This window comes from Gorilla gorilla, chromosome 1 (assembly GCF_029281585.2).
Source record: "Gorilla gorilla gorilla isolate KB3781 chromosome 1, NHGRI_mGorGor1-v2.1_pri, whole genome shotgun sequence".
Classification (NCBI taxonomy): Eukaryota; Metazoa; Chordata; class Mammalia; order Primates; family Hominidae; genus Gorilla; species Gorilla gorilla.
In genome coordinates, this window is record NC_073224.2 from 128,009,271 (window position 1) to 128,031,957 (window position 22,687).

General features: G+C 39.1%; 1 protein-coding gene across 1 annotated transcript in view; it reads right to left on the bottom strand.

The window, feature by feature from the left end:
• Positions 1-1,284: 1,284 nt before the first annotated feature.
• CD53 (CD53 molecule) overlaps positions 1,285-22,687 on the bottom strand; it is a 29,042-nt gene continuing 7,639 nt past the window's right edge. Inside the window, exons 4-10 of the mRNA XM_004026319.4 lie at positions 9,738-9,817; positions 8,680-8,868; positions 6,812-6,886; positions 6,156-6,251; positions 4,472-4,552; positions 3,312-3,395; positions 1,285-2,082 (exon numbers count right to left, since the gene is read on the bottom strand). Coding sequence (XP_004026368.1) covers positions 2,011-2,082; positions 3,312-3,395; positions 4,472-4,552; positions 6,156-6,251; positions 6,812-6,886; positions 8,680-8,868; positions 9,738-9,800 — 660 coding nt within the window. The 5' untranslated portion in view covers positions 9,801-9,817 and the 3' untranslated portion in view covers positions 1,285-2,010. The remainder of the gene's footprint in view (positions 2,083-3,311; positions 3,396-4,471; positions 4,553-6,155; positions 6,252-6,811; positions 6,887-8,679; positions 8,869-9,737; positions 9,818-22,687) is intronic.

Consider the following 22,687-nt stretch of genomic DNA (forward strand, 5'->3'; position numbering starts at 1 on the left):
CTCAGAAAAAAACAAACAAACAAACAAAAACAAAAAACAAACAAAAAAAAACAGAGAGAGAGAATGTCTCCCCTGCTACTTCTTTGTCTCAGGAAAATGCAAAAGTTGTAGGTTTTTCTACAGACTACCACTGAAATACTAATTTTTTTAAAAGGAGAGGGGAGATGATACATAAAACTTCAGGAACAGAAACCAGTTTTTCTCTATTCCTTTCTCTGACTTCTCTATATTTGGCTCCCTATTAGATATGGTCTTATTTTCTGCCTTACAAAGTGTGGTTATATGTAGATAATTAAATTTAGCTTATAGACAATTCAATTTAGCTTCTTTTTTTGACCAAACAAATATGGTGGGGTTGGCAACCTCTTAGATGACCTCCAGTGATCTCTATGTGCTACAGATTTATACCCTTGTCTATAATCTCCTTTTTTTTTTTTTTTTTTTTTTTGAGTGTGAGCTGAACAATTCAACTCACTTTTTTAAAACAGTGTATGGCAGAACTGATGTGGTGGCACATCTGGGGTTATAAAAAAAAACTGTGGCGTGGCTCAGGCCTGTAATCCCAGACCTCTGGATCACCAGAGGTCAGGAGTTCAAGACCAGCCTGGCCAACATGGTGAAACCCCATCTCTACTAAAAACACAAAAAAAATTAGTCAGGCATGGTGGCACACACCTGTGATCCCAGTCAGGAGGCTGAAGCAGGAGAATCGCTTGAACTTGGGAGGCGGAGGTTGCAGTGAGCCGAGATTGTGCCACTGCACTCCAGCCTATGTGACAAAGCGAGTCTCCATCTCAAAACAACAACAACAAAAACAACAAACTGTGGCTTCTGTTTTGGGTGCCGAATCTCATGCCCTTTCTTGGATGTCTTTAAATGGGGGGAAGCCAGCTTCCATGTCATGGGGAAGCCAGCTTCCATATCATAAGGAAGCCCCGTGGAAAGGCACAAGTGGCAAAGATCTGAGGCTTGCCAACAGCGATGTGAGACAGCCTGAAAGTAGATCCTCTTTCAGTTGAGCCTTAAGGTTACTGCAGCCCAGGCTGACATGTTGATTGCAGTTACGTGAGAGACTGTGAACCAGAATCACCCAGCTAAGCTGCTCCTAGATTCCTGACCCACAAAAACCATGAGATAATAAATGTTTGTTGTCCTCAGCCACTAAATTTTGGAGTAATATTTTATGCAGCAGTAGACAATTAATACACCTGGTTTGGTGCATTAATCAGGGTAATCAGGCTGGGTCATGGAAGGAGTGTTTGATATATAGGAATGTTGTGATTCAGATAATAAACTGTTTTATTTATTGAAGAGTAAAATAGTACATTAACAAAATCTTATCTGATAGAGAGATAATACCAGAAGTCTTCTTACTGTGATTATCAGCTAAGTGACTGGTTGAAATCAGGATATAAATCACTGGATAGTTTTTTTCTGGAAAGACTCAGAACACATCAATAAGGCCCTCTAATAAAGAAATTGAAATGAGATCTTGCCCTTTGGAGAAAGAGAACTGTGTAATTCCTGTAGCCAGGGCTCTTAGTCAAAGAGAAACAGAGGGTTGTGACAATGGTCCAGTGAGCCTGGCCCCAGAACTCCCTTCAACTAGTCTCTTGCTTGACTTTGGGGAGAAGGCTGGGCATTATTTAGAGGCTGGAGACTAATTCGACAATGGGAAGATGCAAAAATTCGTATCCTGGGTTCACCCTTTGATGTTGGGCCATTAGATCCAGTTTCTCTTTGCCTCTCTTGTCTAAAAGATGCTCAGATATTAGTTTCACCACTTTGAGAGACATGGCTGCTGCCATCAGTGAGTGAAAGATTGTCTTGCTGCCTGAGATGGGATGTGCCTGGCCAACACCCACTTCTCTGGTTGTATAAGACAGGGACCTAAAAAGGGAAAGGATGGGAGGAGGATCATCCCGCAGTGATCATGTAGGGCTTCATGCTATAAATGGTTTTGCATTTCCAGAGATGAAACAAGTCTCTTCACCACAGGGCCACTGCAGATCATAGCCCTATGGTCTGGCTGGTTTTGTCAATCTGGCAGTTCAGGGTCAGTGCAAAGGACATCCCCAACACCTGTGAAAAGAGTTGGGAAAATTTGAAGTCTTCGTAAGAAAAGCCATTTCTTTCACAATGCCTGGGATTGGCCTCTGAGAAAAAGAATGTATCCATTACACTGAAACCACCCTTCCAACCGTTACTTTCAAGTTTCTCTCAGGAGCTCTTTCCTTTAGTTAAAGAATAGCAGTGAGGAGAGAAACGGGGTCAATGATGACAAGATAACAGGCTGTAAAGTACTGGAGCAAGTTTTATCTTCTGAGGAAGTCACAGAAGCCCTGCTGCTAGGATGGTCATATTCTGCTCACTGAACACTGTGCAATGAGTTATCTCTATCCATGCTCTGTGCCTCCTTTGTTTCCAAACAGAGAAAAATCATTTTCTCTGAGCTTCCTGGTTGAGTTTTAACTAATCTATGATATACCCAACACTTGGGTAGAAAAATGTTAGAAATATCACATTATTTTTGTCCTTTTTTATTAAAAAGGACAAAAAACTACCCTCAATTCACCCATCACTTGTCAAACTAAGCACAGAAACAAAGAGGAAATTGATTACAATTTTCGTCATCAGCCCCTTAACATGCAAGATCAGGTTTTCAAATGAAATACTTTATCAATTCGTATTTTTCAGACCAGCTGAGGAGGGATCACAGTGGGATTCTGCTTGGTGGCTTTTTTGTTTGACTGTGAATCATATGAATCACTCATATCTCTGAGGAATGAATTGACCAGAGAGATGTTCTTTTTTTTTTTTTTTTCTGGAGTCAGAGTCTTGCTCTGTCGCCCAGGCGGGAGTGCAGTGGCGCGATCTTGACTCACTACAAGCTCCGCCTCTCGGGTTCACGCCATTCTCCTACCTCAGCCTCCCAAGTAGCTGGGACTACAGGCACCTGCCACTACGTCTGGCTAATTTTTTGTATTTTTAGTAGAGACGGGGTTTCACCGTGTTAGCCAGGATGGTCTTGATCTCCTGACCTCGTGATCTGCCTGCCTCGGCCTCCCAAAGTGCTGGGATTACAGGTGTGAGCCACCACGCCCGGCCAAGAGATGTTCTTATAGCACATTTTCTATATACCTTAAAGCAAATTGTTAATTACATTATTTGCTACTTGGCTGGGGGCATTCATATACTAGTAAAAATAGCTAACATTTATTGTGTAAATACTGTGTACCTGGTATTATTCTGAAATCTTACCTGACTTAACTCATGTAATCCTCACAATAACCCTGTGGTTAAGCTCTTACCTCAATCACACATACACAGATGGTGATGATTCCGATATACAGGAAATTGGAATGAAACCACAGTCTTGCTTTCGCATAGCAACCCTAGAAGACATTTCAGTTACAAATGATACTACTCTATAATTCCACCATATCAAGAGGAAGTATTTGGAAGATACAGTGCTTTGCATTTTGCTTTATGTAATACGAAGAGGCTTAGGTATTATATTTTTATTTTCTTTGAATGAATGAAGAAACAGGCATAAGGTGGGAAATATTAAACTAGAGACTTTTCTGGTGGTGTTATCATTACAGTGGTAACTAATGTAGGAGTCCTAGATCCTTACCCGCTGAGTTAAACTAGCTTCTAAGAGGCAGGTCAGCAACTGACGTACTACTGTCTTTGAACACTCAGTGCTAACCAGAGATTAACATAGGGCATGCAATACTAAAATTGGTTTGCATTTCACTTTCTGCTTCAACATTCAGTAAATCCATCATAGCCCTACCAAGCGCCAGGGCAGTTGCTGGTCAGTGGTTGTCCTAGTCTTTCTCCACAAACCTGAAAAATCCTGGAGATTTCCAAACCCCTTCAGGAGCAGATAACATGAGGAGACAAGACCTCAGGGATTTGGTCTAGTTGGAAGATAGTTGTGGCTTCTTCTCAGAGCCTATTCTGGAGGTCCAAATTAATTGGACAGGTTGTTTCAGTAGTTCCACTAACTCTGTCTCCCTCAACTCCTTACTCCTTCACCTATGATTCATTTCCCTAAGGGGCTGGATTCTGCCATCTCCAAGGAAGAAGAGCAGAGAAAGAGGGAGAGGGAGAAACTTTTCTATCTCAACCCTATACATTTCACTTTTAACCATAAGGAGACCTACTTCTTGCTTAAGAAATGTCTAGACACAACCCTCTCCTACTTTCACACAAAAGTAACTGTTCCCCTCTAATGTAATAGTCTAGTGTAGCAAGATCAATCACAGTGTCTCTAGTCTAAATGAGTTTGTTCGTATGTTTTTCTGACTTTTCTAATTACCCAAGGTTGTTGCCCTGGCCTCTCTTTTATTCAAGGTCCACTGTTTCTCAATAGAAGGTCTAGGTCCTCTATGACTGCAGTTTCCAAGGTAATTAAACATTTAAACAAAGAGGTCAATAACAGAAACATTGCCGACAAAATTACCTCCACTTTTCGATCTGAGGGGCAAGATGCTGGTGGGCCACTGGTCCAGTCACTCGTGCCATTTATACCACAACACTGCAGCTAAAAGCCAAACCCCCAAAATGATGATGGTTAGAAAGTCAACAGTGAAAAAAAGCTGTGGGCCTTAGAGGAAAAGGTGGGCCCTTCAGATCTGACTCTATAGCAGAAGTCCAGAATTGGTCTGATTGCTATGGGCTCCTTAAAACAAAGTGCTTTCTAATCTGTTATACCATTTCATTCACATAAGATCCCTGTGGAGTAGAGACCCCTGTGCTTAATCTAGTCACATTTTACAGATGAAGAATAAGGCACCCAGGGACTGCGTAATGGAGGGATTAGGCTGACCACCCCTGGACCCACCAACCAGTCTTAAGATCACAGAAAGGAGGACCATCAGACATTATGTACCTGCTTACATGATGCAACAGGAAGTGACAGCTATGGCAATCTTACCACAAAACAAAAACCACATCAAACTTTTAAGTTCTTGGGGCTTATGGGAGACAGAGACTCCCTGATACCACAATACTCGAGGCAGCAACTAGCCAGATCTAGAGAGTGGAGAAGTCTAAAGGACAAATAGCCTAATTTCTTTCCACAAAGAGCAAGAACAAAGAGGTGTACTATTATAGATTAAAAGATAAATAGAGAGACCTATCATTCAAATATAAACACATAGGCCTTGTTAAGATCTTGATTTGAACAAGTCAATTAAAATTTTTTTGAGAAAATTAGGGAAATTTAATTATAGACTTTATTAGTGGTATTAAGAAATTATAAAATTTTAGGTGTATTAAAAAGAAGTTATTTTATATTTAGTGGGTGAAATAATATATTGTCTAGTATTTGCTTTAACATATTCTAACGAAAAAAGTGTGGGGAATTAGATGAGATGACACTGGAAAATGTTAACTATTGAAGAGTTGGGAGATTCATTTTTCTGTTTTTCTCTTTTGTATATTTCTAAAAATTATATAATAAAAAGTTTCTAAACTGAATTAAAAAAATAAAGAATTGGAGATCTAAATAAGTTAAGTGACTTCCCCAGGGCTACCCAATTCTGGTCTCCAAGCTCTAATTCCTGTGCCATTTCTTCTACTCCACACTAAGCCGGCGTGCTTTCACAGTGGTACTGTTTTGAGACACAAATAGATTATACTGGTGCAAGGCTCCATCTTTATCTCCCAACACATCATGTCAGGAATGCAGAGCTTATATATGCTGTACATATACATATACACGTTTGTGGGTGGAAACAGCACATGAGGAATGGGATGTTGGTGGGCTAGGTAACAAGCCTGATTTGGGCAACTCGGGAACTCAATGGCAATTCCTTGTGTTATACAACGCTGTTTTCAGTAAAATTTTGGAAAATACATAAACTAATCCAGTTTGCTGTGTTTGGGTCTTCTTCACATCCCAGTAGAACTTAGAAAATAAACCTATTCATGTTAGAAAAGGATGAAAGAGAGAATGTAGAGAACTTTGTACTAATCAGACTAATTACTGGGCTCCCATGTTTGTGATAGCCAAGGCATTATTCTGGGATTCAGGGATGTGGACCTTAGATTCTGAAACTTCCAGAAAAAGGAACAAGCCCCCAAGGATTTAGGCTTCAAAATGAAGTCTGGGCTGATCTGAAGAGGATTCCACCTGTACTCACAAATGACTGGATGGAGTCCCACGCTGCCTTGGTGCTATTGTCTGAGTGGTAACGGTGGATGCTGTCGGTCAGACCCTTAGCCACATACTCATTCAGCTGGGCAGGCACATTCCAGCAGAGGAGACATGGTAAAAAGCAGGTGAGTTCAAGGAATAAGGAATTTCCAGTATAGGTTAGTGGTTCCACTTGCTCTTCCCTTCCAAATGGTCTCCTCAGAACTAAGGGTGAGGGGAGGGTGTTTATCTATGGGCATACATGCTGAGCATGAGGTGGCATTGAAGGAAGAAGTATTTAGTAGGCTTGCTTCCTTCTAGAGCTCTGGGTTTACAAGGGAGGAAAAGGAGCAATTAAAGCAAGGTTTATCCTTAGGCACTGAGGCAGACATTCTCTCCTGCCAAACACACAGAGGAAAGCAAGTAGAGGAAGAGACACTTGTTTTACTGCTCTTTCCAGGCACCCCTCAAGATACCACTCAGATACAATCTCTTTCATACAAATTTTTTCTCCCCCCAATTACAATTACTCTGTTTCCTCTATCCTTCCACTTCATTTCTATCTCTATTATAGAACTTATTCTGTAATTTTGTACCAACTTCTCCACTGCATACTCCCCACTTTCAGTATTAAGACAATAAGTTGTTGTCTTTATAACTTACCTTCTGTTCATATACAAAGAGCAGGATGGCCAAGGTCACCTCAGCAAGGAGGATAATCAGCAGCAGGATGAAGAACTGGGACAAAGCAGATACATTCTCACAGCACTGATCCCCATTCTCGTCCCACTCCCGCTCAGCTCTGGGAGCATCCAGGGGCATTTGCACACGTACAGGGTGTTCCTGTTCTGCCTCCTCAGGCCGTTGTAAGCCTTCTTTTGTTTTGTGAAAATATGTGTTCTTTTTCTACAATTAGACTCTAGAGGGCAGATCAACTGTCTTCTTTGCTCTCTCCTACCTGCTGTGCCTATCAGAGCACTACATGCATAATACATACACAACACCACCTGTTGAATAAGTTAAGCAATTTTGACATCTGCCTATTGAAGCAGTTAAGCAAAAGGTTGGTAAACTAGATCATTTGGGGCCTGGTCCTTTCTACAAGATCAGGGGTACCTCTGGGTGGAGGACTGCTGGTAGTGGCTGAGAGGAGCCCTGTACAATGGTAGAAAGAAGGGTCCTAGCCATGGTTCTAACTCATATTGGTTTCCAGCTTTCGATGCTTACTCCTTTTACGCTAATAACACACAACAGAAAACATTTTCACTTATTCCTTCTCCTTCACCTTTTTTACCCCAACATTAATTTTGACTGCTTAAAACATTTACCTTACCCCATGTCTGCTATCTTCCATCCTTTGCCATTAGTCTGAGAACTATCTGAGAAGAGGGACTTTTTTTAAAATTCTTTCCCTTGGCTCCAGTTTAAGAGTTGACCCATACAGACTGGGCGCAGTGGCTTACGCCTGTAATCCCAACACTTTGGGAGGCCGAGGCAGGTGGATCACCTAAAGTCGGGAGTTAGAGACCAGCTTGACCAATATGGAGAAACCCTGTCTCTACTAAAAATTCAGAATTAGCCGGACATGGTGGCGCATGACTGTAATCCCAGCTACTCGGGAAGCTGAGGCAGGAGAATGGCTTGAACCCGGGAGGCGGAGGCTGTGGTGAGCTGAGATCATGCCATTGCACTCCAGCCTGGGCAACAAGAGTGAAACTCCATCTCCAAAACAACAACAACAAGAAAAAAACAAAACAAAAAACCACCACCAAAATGTTGAACCATAATGGAAAAAAGATTAACCAAATGACTTAAGGAAGAACCAAAGTGATTAGAAACCCACGCCTATTGGTAGAGTGGCACTGTTACACCAAGCTCTGTTCTGGGAACACTACAGAAATGTAGAGCTCAGTGCTCTACAGGGACTGTGCTTACAGGCAAAACCTAAGCCTTAAGGTACTCCTCAGGATAGTACCTGATAGGGAACATGCAAAAGGCTGTAGCATCTCTCACATTAGACCTCAATGGCTGCAGCCAGAGCCCTCACCTAAGCTGGATCTCTCTACGGAGTATCTTGTGCAGACATGAGTTAAGGAAGCATCCTTTGGCATTCAGGGAGGAAAGAGTCTAGAAATTATTTTCCATTAGTTAGCGACTCTCAGTCAGAATCTGAAAGTACATAATAATAGCTAGCATGAGGAGGATTTTGGAAGATGGATGACACCTGATTTCATCCAGACATAAAGAAAAAATAAAATGCTATAAAGGGGAATTACAATAATGACAAAAGTCATTATTAGCAATGTAAAAATGGCTACAAGGGGGATAGCAATGCCCTCTTTCACCTGTCCATGGAACCCTAGTCATACATAATATACTGTTGGTCTGGGCAGACTTGGCTGATCTGAGGTACCAGTCTCATTTTCCTATGATCTTTCTGTGCCTATAAGTGATCTACCAAGAAACATCTTGCCTGGGATTTAGGCACTATCTCCCCGACTTGGGGCACCACATCTGCTGTAAGGACTCACCGACATAAGCAGACACTTGTTTTCCTTGATAGAGCCCATGCAGCCCAGGAAGGCAACTACCATGATAATAGAGCCCACGATGACAAACACATTGCCCAGCGTGAGGGAGGGGAGGTTATGGAAGAGCACTCCGAAGTTGTTGTGGATCAGCAGGTAGATCCCAAAGCCCAAAATGCAGCAGCCACAGATCTGAAAGGAAGAATCCCACAACATCCTGAAGCAAAATGTGGTTCTTGGGTATCTCCTCATATTCTCACTTCCTTGAGATCGGAATCACTTTATTTTTAACTGGCTCAATCAAGAGTCTCATGAACAATTTCTTTACCAAACTTTTCCGTGCTTACATTGGAGAGGCAATCTCAGCTTTCTTATGTGGAGACCTACTCACAACTCTTCCTACCCATCTCCAGATACCAAGGAAAGATCACTTCTGTGAGCCACACAATATCTTCACCATATATAGGTCTAACTTCTTGTTCCTTATCTTTTCAGTCGCTCACACATGGCTTTCCCTGTAGAAACCATGACCATGTAGAGAAGATGCCCTGCTTGAGGAAGCTCATCTTGCTAGGCAGAAAACTAGACAAGCCAAACTTATAATAATCTCATATACACAAGTACCAACCCATCCTGTATCTGAAATTCAATTGCTGAATTTTGTACAGTGAAACCTCCCTGGAAAGGGTGACTTTCCTTTCAATCACTTATTGTTTCAAGGAATCTAGAAAAAAAAAACAAGAAAAACAGAGGCACTCAATATCCAGAGCAGTCTCAGGTTTCTCACCTATATATGTTAGCTATGAGTAGTAGTAAACTAAAGCCCTCAGAGAGAAACAGCACCTCCACTAATAACTGCACTGGTACCTTTCAATTTTGCAGGTTTATTCTGTGGCAGGAAGAGGGGAAAAATTATTACTCCTTTGTTTCTAGGATGGTTGTGCTGGACATGACCCAAACACACATGCATTTTACCCCACACCAGCCTCTTCAGTAGAGGAATGAGGAGAGCTTAGCTGGGTAAAGGTGAGCTAAACCATGCTCAGAAGAGACACACTTACCCAAAAGAGCAAGTTGAAGAAAAACAGGACATACTTCAGCAATTTCAAGCTACTCATGCCCATGCCTTGATATTCTTGCCCTAAGGAATAAGGAAGAAGAAAGTAAGTTACCTGGCTCTGTAAGGTAGCCAGAGATCAGAGTGCACAAATGTTCAGGGATCTCTAGCATTACCTTGGGTTTGAGCTGTGGCTCTCCTCTGGAAAGTTTCCCCAAACTCTGCGCTTTCCTAGTTCTAAACTGAAATACCAACTGGCTCATCTTAGACATTCAATTTTTGTCCAATTCAGCAAGCCAACAATGCTTAACATTGAATTAAGTATTGTAGAAGAAAATAGAGCCATTCTTAGAAGAGGATGAGTCACAGTGACAGAGACCAGGCCAGTGCTTTAGCTCTAACTGCAGCATTAGCAACTAGTGCCTGGGCACTTAAGCCCTTGAAGTCAGGGATGGACTGGTCAATCAGCCATCAAGAAAGCCAACAGCTTGATCAGCCAGTTTCTTAAATACTCTGTGATTCATGTACATGCTACATTTGATCAGTAAACTTCTCCACATGAAAGTAGGGGGAACATATCCACGCCTCATTTATTCTTTTATTGCAGAAACATTTATGTTTTCTGTTCTAGATGTTGTGGAAGATGCAACCATGACTAAGCAGTAGCTATCCTCCAGAAGACAACAGTCTTACAGCAAAGATAAAACAAGCCAACAAATATGCAATGGGGAAGTAAAAAGAGATAGCAATGTAAGCTTTATTTTTTTCAACTAGAATATCATTTTCTTAGTGAGGACATCAATGTCCAATGTCTGGTCCTTAATTCTAGAAATCCAGATACAGAATTTTGACTTTTCCTTTTCCTTTTCCTTTTCTCTTTCCTTTCCTTTCTCTTTCTCTTTCTCTCTTTCTTTCTTTCTTCTTTCAGGGTCTCAATCTGTCACCCAGGCTGGAGTGCAGTGGCACAATCTCAATTCACTGCAACCTTCACCTCCCAGGCTCAAGTGATCCTCCCACCTCAGCCTCCCAGGTAGCTGAGACTAAAGGCGTGCACCATCATGCCCGGATAATTTTTGTATTTTTAGTAGAAACGAAGTTTCACCATGTTGCCTAGTCTGGCCTCAAACTTCTGACCTCAGGTGATCCGCCTGCCTCGGCCTCCCAAAGTGCTGGGATTACAGGCATGAGCTACCGCACCTGGCCAGAATTTTGAATTTTCTGTCAGAGGTAATGATATTCTATAAAGTGACTCATTTTTAAAACTGTGCACAGGACTGATATATCAAGCAGAATGTTGAGGAAGTGATTTTTTTCCATTAAAATTATGCCTTTTCCAGTGCATGGGTCACTTGTGCAATCCATAGCATCTCCTTTGCAGTTTCAAGGTGCCTGGGAATCACATGGTCTTGAGGGAATAGTTCATCCAGGCTGTAGATAAGCCTGATGAGCTACTTCTCTTCCACAATAAAGTGAATTTCTCTGTTGTAAACACCAAATACTTGTATCTATCTCATATCCTTTTCCTTTACTTTGTGCTCTTTTCCCCCTTTTTCTTCTTGTCTTACTCCTCAGGATTATTCTTAAATCTACATGATTACTTTAATAAAATAAAATAAATTAGATTATAAATGCATTTGAATATATATCAGAAGTAAAGTGTGATGATTTACTACCCAGGCTTTGGGGTCAAACTTGAATTTTCCTCTTACATATGCCTCTAAACACCTATGTGAGAATTGGACACCAACTTAACAGTTCCAGTCACAATTTCTTCCTAGGTAAAACGGGCCAACACTTATCCCTTATAGGGTGGTTGTGAATATTAAATGATCTTATCACACAGACTGGCATACAGCAAGACCGGTACTCAATAAATTGAACCCATGATTATTTAGTCTTTATTTATTTATTTATTTGTTTGTTTATTTATTTGACGGAGTTTTGCTCTTTCGCCGAGGCTGGCATGCAGTGGCATGATCTCAGCTCACTGCAACCTCCACCTTCCGGATTCAAGCCATTCTCTGCCTCAGCCTCCCGAATAGCTGGGTTACAGGCGCCCGTCACCACGCCCGGCTAATTTTTGTATTTTTTTTTTAGTAGAGACGAGGTTTCACCATGTTGGCCAGGCTGATCTCGAACTCCTGATCTGGTGATCTACCTGCCTCAGCCTCCCAAAGTGTTGGGATTATAGGCTTGAGCCACCGCACCCGGCCGATTATTGAGTCTTAAAGAACTACTCTGTTTATCAGGAGTGAATGATGAATTTGAGTGTTTCCCAGCCCTTTATCAGTATCACACTGACAAAATATCTCATAGAGTAAGACACATCTATGAATAAATAATCTTATTCATTTTATCTAGAATTTTCAAAAATTAAATTAACTCTTAGAATGTGACATTTGCCAGTCCTCATTTCCAAATTCTTGAGAATCCTTTCTGTTTCCCTTTGCACAAGCTACATCAATCAATAAAAGATAAAATATGTCAAGTCCCAAAGAACAGTAACAAAGGCCATGAAGATGCAAAGATTTTCAGCTGGGCTGATCAAAGAATATTTCATGGTGGAGGACATAAAAGCTGAAACATTCAAATGAATGTAGTCCCCTTGAGCAGCTAAACACAGACTCTCATGATTCACTGTACCCTACAGCTGTGCTACAGCTTTGAGCACTTAGAATCTGGCTAGTCTGAATTACTATGTGCTATAAGTGTAAAATATACACTTAGTACAAAAAAGGATTATATCAGTAATTTTTCAATATGGATTACATTTTTAAATTATAGTATTTTGTACATATTGAGATAACCAAAATGTTATTAAAATCCATTTCACCTTTTTCATTTTCCTTTTCTTAACGTAAAAATATAAAATCACTTATTTGGGAAATGTGCCTCTGGCCAATGGATTAACAGGGACCAGATTTACCCCCTCACCCGAAACAGCTAAAAAATGTAGATTATAATATAATGGTCTGCAAAACACTGAATGTGAGACAATGAAGGGCACGGACCCATGAGATATGGGAAATAAATGGTGTGAGCCCTGTGATTGCCTCAGCTTATATTCACAGACAGTTTCCAAACCATGGAGCATAGAGGGAGAGCCTGGCAGAGCTGAGATTTTGAGGACACCAAGGCAGCTAGGGTTTACAGGACACCGCAATGTACAAAAGAAAGGTGCACAGAGAGCAAACCCCAGAGATTCGCAGCGGGTGCTTGCATCAGTTTCCTATTGCTGCTAAAACATTACCACAAACTTCATGCCTTAGCAACGCAAATTTATTATTTTACAGTTCTGAAGGTCAGAAGTATACATTCAGGTTGTTGGCTAGGCTACATTTCTTCTTAAGGGCTCAGGGAGAGAATTTGTTTCCTTGTGTTTGTCAGCTTCTAAAGTCACCTGCATTCCTTACCTCCTTTCTTGCATCGTGCAACTTCTTGCTTTTGTCATCACATCTGCTACTTTCCACTCTTATCTCCTGCTTCATTCTTATAAGGGCCCATATGATCAGATAAGAACCACCTGGCTAATCCAGGATAATCACCCCATTTCGAGATGTTTAATTTAATCACAACTTCAAAGTCATCTTTGCCCTATAAGGTGCATGGACATATTTGGGGCCTATTATTCAGTCTACCAAAGTGTCCATTAAGAATTTAGCTGAGTCCTGATTAGCACCTGCATGTACAAAACTACCCAAGGATAGGTACCATCTGAGCAGTGCCTGGCATTCACACAGCACCAGTGACTATTCCCACCAGTCAGACTGGAAAACTCCAAGATTCACAGGCTAGAGTACACAGAAGGATGTGGCCTCAGTAATAGGGAACAGATAGCTCTAGACTGAACACTGTTCTACCCAACAAATCTTTAGAGTAAGGGCCCAAAATATTAAACACTTTCCAAGTAACTTAAGTGCATCCTAAAACAAAGCTCAATAAGATTTATAGGAATGCCAAATATTTAGCACCCAACAAAGTAAAATTTACACATAGATTCACTCAAAATATCAGGCATGCAAGAAGCAAGAAAGTACAACCTATAATATGGCGATAGATGAAAACCAACCCAGGTGTTAGATTAGTAAAGCCATTAAGCCAGATACTATGTTTTCAAAAAAATAAGCTGGGCGCGGTGGCTTATGCCTGTAATCCCAGCACTTTGGGAGGCCGAGGCAGGCGGATCACAAGGTCAGGAGCTCGAGACCATCCTGGCTAACACGGTGAAACCCCGTCTCTACTAAAAAATAGAAAAAATTAGCCAGGCGTGGTGGCGGGCGCCTGTAGTCCCAGCTACTCGGGAGGCTGAGGCAGGAGAATGGCGTGAACCCGGGAGGCGGAGCTTGCAGTGAGCCGAGATTGCGCCACTGCACTACAGCCTGGGCGACAGAGCGAGACTCCATCTCAAAATAAAATAAAATAAAATAAAATAAACATAAATAGAGACATGGAAAATATAAAAAAGACTCAAATCAAACTTCTAAAGATGAAACTATAATGTGTGACATGAAAAATACATTGGATTGGATTAATGGCAGATTAGATATTGCTGAAGAAAAAAACTAGCGAACTTGAAGACGGCAAGAGAAAATATCCTCAAAGAAACACAGACAGAAAAAAAAATATATATATATATATATATTTTGGGGACAGAGTCTCGCTCTGTTGCCTAGGCTAGAGTGCAGTGTCGTGATCTTGGCTCACAGCAGCCTCCACCTCCTGGATTCAAGCAATTCTGCATCAGCCTCCAGAGTAGCTGGGACCACAGCGCGTGCCACCATGCCCAACTAATTCCTGTATTTTTAGTAGAGACAGGGTTTCACCATGTTGGCCAGGCTGGTCTCGCATGCCTGACCTCAAGTGATCCACCCACCTTGGCCTCCCAAAGTGCTGGGATTACAGGTGTGAGCCACCATGCCTGGCCAGAAAATAAAATGTTTTAAATGAACACAGCATCATGAGTTGAGAAATAATTTCAGGTGGCTTAATATACATGTCACTGGAGTCTCTAAAATTGAGGAGAGAAGAGAGATAGAAAAATATTTGAAGAAATAATGACTAAATAAAATCCTAAATTTGATGAAAATAATATCCCTATGGAACCAAGAAGCTCAATAGCTCAATGAACTCCAAGCACAAGAAACATGAAGAAAGCTACACTAAGGTACTTTATAATCAAAGTACTGAAGGAACAGTGATAAAAAGAAAATCTTAAAACAACCAGGGGAGAAAAAGACATGTTATGGACTAAGGAACAATTGTAAGGATAAGAGCAGACTTCTTATTGGAAAACAGGCAAGCTGGAAGAAAGTGGAGCAACACATTTAAAATACTAAAGAAAAAAATTGTCATCCTAAAAATCTATACCCAATAAAAATACATTTTACTAACTTAAAAAAAGGACTTTAAGATATACAAAAGGTGAAAGAATTCCTCATCAGTAGATCCATACTACAAGAAATGTTAAAAGCAATCCTCTAAGTAGAAGAAAAATGAGACCAGATGGAATTACAGATTTACACAAAGGAACAAAGAGCACCAGAAATGGTGACTACAGGAATAAATGCACAATAATTTTTTTCTTGTTATTTAAATCTCTTTATTTTTATTTTTATTTTTTTGAGACAAAGTCTTGCTCTGTGACCCAGGCTGGAGTGCAGTGGTGTGATCTCGGCTTACTGCAACCTCCGCCTCTCAGGTTCAAGAAATTCTCATGCCTCAGCCTCCTGAGTAGCTGGGATTACAGGCATGCACCACCACGCCCAGCTAATTTTTTGCATTTTTAGTAGAGAGGGGGTTTCGCCATGTTGGCCAGGCTGGTCTCGATCTCCTGACCTCAGGTGATCTGCCTGTCTCAGCCTCCCAAAGTGTTGGGATTACAGGCTTGAGCCACCGCACCTCGTCTTAAATCTCTTTTTTTGTTGTTGTTGTTTGTTTTTTGTTTTTTGAGACAGTCTCGCTCTGTCGCCCAGGCTGGAGTGCAGTGGCGCGATCTCGGCTCACTGCAAGCTCCGCCTCCCTGGTTCACGCCATTCTCCTGCCTCAGCCTCCCGAGTGGCTAGGACTACAGGCGCCTGCCACCACGTCCAGCTAATTTTTTGTATTTTTAGTAGAGACGGGGTTTCCCCGTGGTCTCGATCTCCTGACCTTGTGATCCGCCCACCTCGGCCTCCCAAAGTGCTGGGATTACAGGCATGAGCCACCGCGCCTGCCCAAATCTCTTTAATAGATACTGAACTGTTCAAACAAAAATAATAACAGTATTGCATTGCATTAATAATAAATGTAAAAGTAAACTTTATGATAATAATAGTGTAGAGACTGGGAAGGGAGAAATGGAAGTATACTACTGTGAGCTTCTTATATGTAAAGTGGAAATCTCACTTGAAGGTAAAAATCTTAAAAAATACTCGATTAATCAAAAGAAGCCAGAAAAAGAGAAAAGGGGGAACAACAAATGGGAAAAAATAAAGAACAAGTAGAAAAATGAGACAAATAAAAAACAAATATGCTAAAATCCCAACCATACCAATATCACAGTAAATGAAATGGTCTGAATACTTAAAATATGAAGCAGGAATAAATAGATGGATTAAAAAAACAAGACCCAATTATGTTGCCTACAAAAAATGCATTTAAAATATAAAGAAGCAAATACATTTTAAAGTAAAAGGATGGAAAAAGATATACCATACTAACACTAATAAAAGGGAAAAAAAAGGCTGGAGTGTCTATATTAGACTAAAACAAACACTATTACAGAAAAAATTATCAAGGATAAAGAAGATTACTTTATAATTATAAAGGGACTGATTGAGCTAAAAAACATAAAAATCCTAAGTGTTTTTGCACCTAGTCAAAATTTATGAGACAGAAATGAACAGAACTGAAAGAAGAAATAGACAAGTATAAGTTATACTTGAATAGTTCAATATCCTTCTCTCAATAGTTGATGGAATCAGTAGACAGAAAAGCAGTAAATATTTGAACAACAGCATCAGTCAACTTAAACTAACTGATTGTGATAGAACACTCCACCCCACAACAGCAGAACATACATTCTTTTCAAGGTTACATGAAACATTTACCAAGATAGACCATTCTGGACCATAAATCAAGTTTCAACAAATTTAGAAGGAATTGAATTAGAAATCAACAACAGAAATATCCCTAGAAAATTTCCTCAAATTGGGAAACTAAATAGCATACTTCTAAATAGTTCATAGATGAAAGAAGAAATCAAAGAGAAAATTAGAATTCTGAATTAAGAAAAACTTTGAAAACATGTTGAAAATGTGGGAATGTCACTAAAGCAATATTTTGGGGTGAATTTTAGTGCTAAATGTCTATAGCTGAAAGGAAAGTGGTCTCAAATTAATGACTTCAGATTGCATCTTGAGAAACTAGAAAAAGTATAACAAATTAAACCCAAAATAAGCAGAAGGAAGTAGATAATGAAGATAAACACTGAAATCAATTAAACAGAAAAACAATTTTAAAAACCCCACAAAAGTTGGCTCTTTTAGAAGACTGATAAAATTGATAAACTTATACACAGATAATCAATTTTAAAATAGAGAACAAAAATTATCAATATTAGGAATGAGAGAACAACACTACAAATTCTATAGATATCAAAAATATGTCAATATAATAAATGACTTCATGCCAATACAACTTAGATGAAATAGATGAATTCACTGAAAGGCACAAATTACCAAATCTCACTCAAAAAATAGATAACCTGAATAATCCTATCTCTAATAAGAAACTGAATTTGGAGTTTAAAAGTCTTCCCATAAAGAAAACTGCTAGTCCAGATGTCTTATTGATGATTTCTACTAAACATGTAAGGCAGAAATAATACTGATTCTATATCAAATCTTCCAGAAAATAGAAAAGGAGGGTACACTCTCTACCTTATCCTGTGAGGCCAGACTTTTCAGATACTAAAAGCAGAAAGATATTACAAGAAATAAAACCATGGGCCAATGTTCCTCAGAACAAGATGTGAAAATTATAAACAAGATTTTAGTAAAAAGCATCTAACGATATAGAAAAATGATAAGAAATTATGAACAAATGGGGCTACTCTCAGGAATGCAAGGTTATTTTAACATTGAAAAAAGTACTTAATTAATCATATTAACGAATTGAAAGAGAAAATAAATTATCATCTCAATACATACAGGAAATTTATTTGACAAAATTCAACATCTATTTTTGATGAAAACTCTTAGCAAACTAGGAATAGAAGAACGCTTATGCAAACTTATTAAAGGCATTTATGAAGGGCATAGAATTAAGAACATCATACTTAATGGTATAACACCAAATGCCTTACCCTTACATAAGGAAGAAAATAAGTCTGTTTACTCTTAACTACTCTATTTGGCATTGTACTGGAGTTTCTAGGCAGTGCAAATGAAATATGAAAAGAATGGCATCCAAACTGGAAAGAAAAAAAAGTAAAACTGGCTTTGTTCACAGATATCATGAATGTCTTTGTAGAAAATCTAAATAAATCTACAAAAATACTACTAGAACTAACAAGTAAGTGTAGCAAGGTTGCTAGAAACAAGATTCAATCCACACAAAATAATAGCATTGTATGCACTAGTAACCATTAGAAATCAAGTATTTTTAAAAGTATCATTTACAATAGCATCATATATGAAATACTTAGGCATAAATCTGACAAAAGTTGTGAAAGAATTGTACACTGAAAACTTAAAAACAAACATTGCTGAAAGAAATTGAAAAGATGCAAATAATGGAGAGATATACCACGTCCATCTACCAGGAATTCAATATTTTTAAGATGTCAATTCTTCCAAATTTATCTATAGATTGTAATCCCAATCAATATTACAGCAGAATTTTTTGTAGACTTCAAGAAATTAATTCTAAAATTCATTTGGGAATGCAAAAGACAGAATAGTAAAAATGAGTTTGATAAAGAACAAAATTGGAGTACAAACACTACCTAATTATATTGCTTTCTATAAAACTACAACAATAAAGACAGCACAGCACTGGTGTTAAATAAATATATCAAGAGAGCAGAATAGAGTCCATATGTATATGGACAACTGATTTTCAAAAAAAATACAAAATTAATACATTACAGAATGAGGAATACTTTTTTGAACAAATGGTGCTGGAAAAATTGTCTATTAATATGCAAAAATGAACTTGCATTTATACCTCTCTCCATATGAAATCGTAACTAGTGATGAATCATAGATATAAAGGTAAAATCCAAAACTATAATTCTCCAGAAGGAAATATTTGCAATCTTGGTTATGCAAAGAGTTCTCAGATAAGACACCAAAAGCACAATAAGTTGATAAATTGGACTTCTTCAAAATTAAAAACTTCTGCTCTTCAAAAGACACTGTTAAGAGAATGAAAAGACACGGCACAGAAGGGAAAAAATATTTCCAAATCACACAGGAGATAAAAGGCATGTATCCAGAGTATAAAAACAACTCTTGAAGCTCAATGGTAAGAAAATAAACAATCCAATTTTTAAAATGGGCAAAAGATCAGAACAGACAATTCACCAAAGAAGATACTATATGGATGGCAAATAAGGACATGAAAAAAATTCTCTACTTCATTAGTCATTAAGGAAATGCAAATTAAAACCATGGTAAGATACCACTCCACATCTCCTAGAATGGCTAAAATGTTTTCAAAACCTGAACACACCAAGTGTTGGCGAGGATGTAGTGAAACTGGAACTCTTATACACTGTTGGTGGGAATGTAAAATGGTATAACCATGTTCAAAAGCAGTTTGCTGGTTTTGTACAAAGTTAAACATATACTTATCATATGATCCAGCCATTCTACTCCTAGGTATTTACCCAAGAGAAATGAAAGCATATGTCCATACTAGGACTAGTACAGGAAGGTTCATAGTTTTGTACTTTTATTTGTAATAGCCCAAACTGGAAGCAACCCAAATGTCCATAAACAAGTGAATGTATAAATAAATAGTGGTATAATTTTACAATGGAAACTACTTAGCAATTAAAAAGAATGAACTGTTGTTACCCTCTACAGCACAGGTGAATGTAAAAATAATCATGGTGAGTGAAAGAAGTTAAATAAAAAAGAGTACATTCTGTATGATTCCAGTTACATAACATTTTAGAAAATGAAAACTAATCTATAGCAACAGAAAGCAGATCAATGATTGTCTGAGGATGAAGATGGGGGAGGGCAGGAGGTGAGTAGAGAGGGAGCAGGGAAGGGTGAGAGAAAGGGATTACAGAAGGCCACAACAATCTGTGGTGAGTGATGCATACGCTCAGTGTTTTGACTGTGGTGATGGATTTATGCATGTACACTTACATCAAAGGCCCCTCCTAATTTGCTCCTGTCCATCACTCCACACTCATGGCAACACCCCCTGTATTATACTTTAAAATTTAGCAAAGCAATATTGAATCCTTGTCTTAATGCTTCCTTCCTTACTTTGGTAATGTGCTTCTTTGCTGAAATTTTCTCTTTTCTTTCTGGCCTCTTATTCTGGTTAGTTACTCATCATCCTAATGATGTGTCACTTTTCCAGGAAGTCCTCTCTGTTTGTGTCTAAGTCTTCACACCCAACCCTCACTTGCCCTAAGGAGTATCTGTAATACCTGTGTACCTCTGCCATTGTACTAACCATTTTGTTTTATAAGCGACTATTCCCTCACTAGAATGTGAGCTCCTTGAGGATAGGATCTATGCTATTCATCTTTGAATTCTCAAAGCCTCATTACCTCAGAATTATCTGATGTAGTGGAATGAACATGACACTGCAGAGTCAAGAGCCTTGGGCTTGAATTTTTAGTCTGTTAATAAACTGATATTTTGGACATAGGAAAATAACTAACTTACCCATCAGTAACAGAAAGGAATTGAGCCAGATGCCTCCTAGAGTCACATCAGCCCCAACATCCTGGTATCCTGTGACAATTAGTTCAGGCCCGTGTAACCTGATTGTCCACAGAGCACCAGCTGGCTAGGTGCCCACAAACTTAGGGACATTCCTACTGATTCTTTCTTTCACAGACAGGAAAAAGAACCTCTTCTTCCTTCCTCTCCCACTTTCTACCTCTCCAGACTCATACTAAATTGAGTAAGAAAATCTTCTCACCTGGTGAAGATTGTCACTACTTTTGCCACATGCCATAAGGGCCCCAGAGAGAATGCTGCTCCGTTTCCCCTTCCCCTTCTTCACTGTTACTGGGCAGTGATTAAGCCTCCCACCCCTTCCAACTACCATCTAGAGGAACTGACACCCCTCCCACAGTCAAAGTCTATGACTCTTAGCCGCATGACTCATGGTTCTATGCAAAAAGCCACCAACATCAGTTTCCAGGAAACCTGCGTGACCAAGCTGCACTTAACTGTGGCTACCTTCCACAACTCAACATGGAGGTTAGGGATCAACTTTGCCCTTTAGTTTCCTCCAATGGGCTTGAGCTGGTAGAACCTGTGGATTTCTAATTCCATCCCTGTCTTTTTTTTGACCTGTACTAACAGCACCATGTAATCTACTCTTGAATTTAATCAAGCTTAGAAGTGGTTAAGGTTGGATAGAGGCTTCAAGAACCTCTATCAGGCTGGCCGTGGTGGCTCACACCTGTAATCCCAGCCATTTGGGAAGCTGAGGTGGGAGGAGCCCTTGAGCCTAGGAGTTCAAGACCAGCCTGAACAACATAGAGAGACCCTGTCTCTATTTAAAAAATTTTTTAAGTTAAAAAAAAAAGAACCTCTATCAGTTCTTCATCTTCAGCCTTATCTGATCCAATATTACAAGCTAGTCTGGAGCCACATAAGACAGCTTTGGTGCTACATAGACCATTACGCTTATGAGATATTAATAAGTGCTCCTCAAACAAAAGCCAAGATAAAGAAAAAAAACAGTGTAAGAGAAAAACTTGTTATATGCTAATGTGCGCTGTGCGTCTCTAAGAGAAAAATATGTTTATATAACTACAAACCTAGTTTTATGTTGGAGATCACTTATTAACAGGTCAAATAACATAGTATTCTGTGGAACACAGTTTGATAAACACTAGCTTTGGAATCAGACAGGTCTAGTTTTGAATTCTGGTAGTACTACTTATCAGAAGTGTGACCTTGGGCAACTTGCTTAACCTGTCTTTCACTATATCTTTGAAATAGGGTTATTAATACTTACCTCAGAGGTTGTTCTGAGGGCTAAATGAGATACTATTTCCAGGATGGCTCAGTCCCTGAGTATCTGCCTTATTCAGTGAAAACTCACTGAAAGATCAAGTTCAGAGCTTACCTACCAGTCCATTCCTAAGGGTAACCCTTAGCTTCTAACAGATTTTTAGGAATAAAATATACACGGGGCAAGAATAATCCCTTGCTTGTTTCATACATTTTAAAAAGAGGTTTTGTGTGCCATTTGTAAAAAAAATAAAAAAACAAAAAGAAATCAAACAATAAAGAAAAGCACATTTTTTTTTTCCATTTGTACCTATTAGGACAAATTGAAAATTTTAAATTTCGGTAATAAAAGATAAATAAATAAATGCAAGTACAGTTTCTGTAAGACTTCCTTTCAGTGAAGAAAAGCATTTAATAGAAAAACACCTTTCTATGCTAAGATTGAGAATACGTTATTAGAACACATTTCTTTCTCCACCGAAATCTGTTAAGACATGTTGGAAAATCCCAGCAATAAAAGGCAAATGTAAGCAAAGTTTCTTTAAGATGCATAAATTGTTTTCTTTCAGTGAATGGAAGTGTTTGGTAGAGAAACACCTTTGTAAGCTAAGATTGAGAATATATATTATTAGAACACATTTCTTACTCCATTCAAACCTATTAGGAAAAGTTGAAAAATCCAGCAATAGAAAGCAAATGTAAGCATGCTTTCTTTAAAAAAAATTCTACATTTAAAAAATAAAGAAAAGTATAAAGA